The 1,021-nt window shown below is 66.9% G+C and overlaps 1 protein-coding gene across 1 annotated transcript in view; it reads right to left on the reverse strand.

Moving 5' to 3' along the window:
• Positions 1 to 773, reverse strand: part of EMIHUDRAFT_459465 (hypothetical protein) — a gene marked incomplete at both ends in the record, with an annotated part of 1,772 nt that extends 999 nt beyond the window's left edge. Inside the window, 4 exons of the mRNA XM_005766357.1 lie at positions 53 to 228; positions 429 to 481; positions 557 to 631; positions 706 to 773. Of these exons, the coding sequence (XP_005766414.1) occupies positions 53 to 228; positions 429 to 481; positions 557 to 631; positions 706 to 773 (372 nt within the window). The remainder of the gene's footprint in view (positions 1 to 52; positions 229 to 428; positions 482 to 556; positions 632 to 705) is intronic.
• Between the last annotated feature and the right edge of the window lie 248 nt (positions 774 to 1,021).

Raw genomic sequence — 1,021 nt, forward strand, 5'->3', positions numbered from 1 at the left:
AGAGAGAGAGAGAGAGCAAAGGGGAGAGGGATAGAGGGAGGGAGGGAGAGACCGCCGCCACTGCAAACCTCCTCCGCGGCGGTCTGCTCCTCGGCCGCAGCGCGAGACTCGCCCGCCGTGAGCGCCGAGCGCGCCGCGCTGTGTGCGCGCTTCGCCGAGAGGCGCTTGAGCTGGGCCAAGGCCGCCGCCTCCGCCGCGCGCGCCGCCGCGAGCCGCTCCGTCTCGTACCTAATCGTAATGGGGAGATATGGGGAGATATGGGGAGACATGGGGAGATATGTCTCGTACCTAATCGTAATCGTAGTCATAATCAATCACGACGGTCATAGCCACAATTCGAGCCGCTCCGCCTCGTGCCTAGTCATTGACGAGAGAGAGAGAGCTCAGCCCCGACTGGTCAGCTTGCCGCGAGGCTCTCCCTCCCGCACCGGCTGAGCGTGCGGGCGTACGCCGCCGTGATGAGCTCGTGCCGCTTGCCGCCCTCGGCCTCCGCCTACGCCTCGATTTAGGATCGGAGTCGCGGCGTTCATTCGGGAGGGGGCTCGCTTGCCGCCGCCTCGGCCTCCGCCTCCGCGGCCGACGCGCGCACCGCCTCCGCCTCGGCAAAGGCAAGCTCGGACTGGCGCTCCGCCTGCCGCTCAATCAAGGGACGCTCTCCCTCACGCGTGCTGAGGAAGGCGAGCTCAAGAGGGGAACAGCCCATGCCTCGGCGGCGACGGCCGCCAGCTCGTCCGCCTCCGCCTCGGCGGCAGCGAGGTCGAGCTCGAGCGCCTACGCGGCGCTGTCCCACGACTGGCCAAGGACCGTCCCCCTCATCCCGAGAGCCCGCTCTACGACGAGGTTCTCTTCTGCCCGCGCCGCCGTGTGGCTTTCATCCACATCTTCAAGTCTGCGGGCACGACGATTGTCCACGCCCTGAAATCCATGTGCAGGAATTGGGTGCTGGTGTGCCCGTGGCACTTGTATTGCCGTCAAACCCTGGACGCTGCCCACGGCACGGTTGGCGAGTATGCCTACTTCA

This window comes from Emiliania huxleyi (genome assembly GCF_000372725.1).
Source record: "Emiliania huxleyi CCMP1516 unplaced genomic scaffold EMIHUscaffold_513, whole genome shotgun sequence".
In the NCBI taxonomy this organism is placed as follows: Eukaryota; Haptophyta; order Isochrysidales; family Noelaerhabdaceae; genus Emiliania; species Emiliania huxleyi.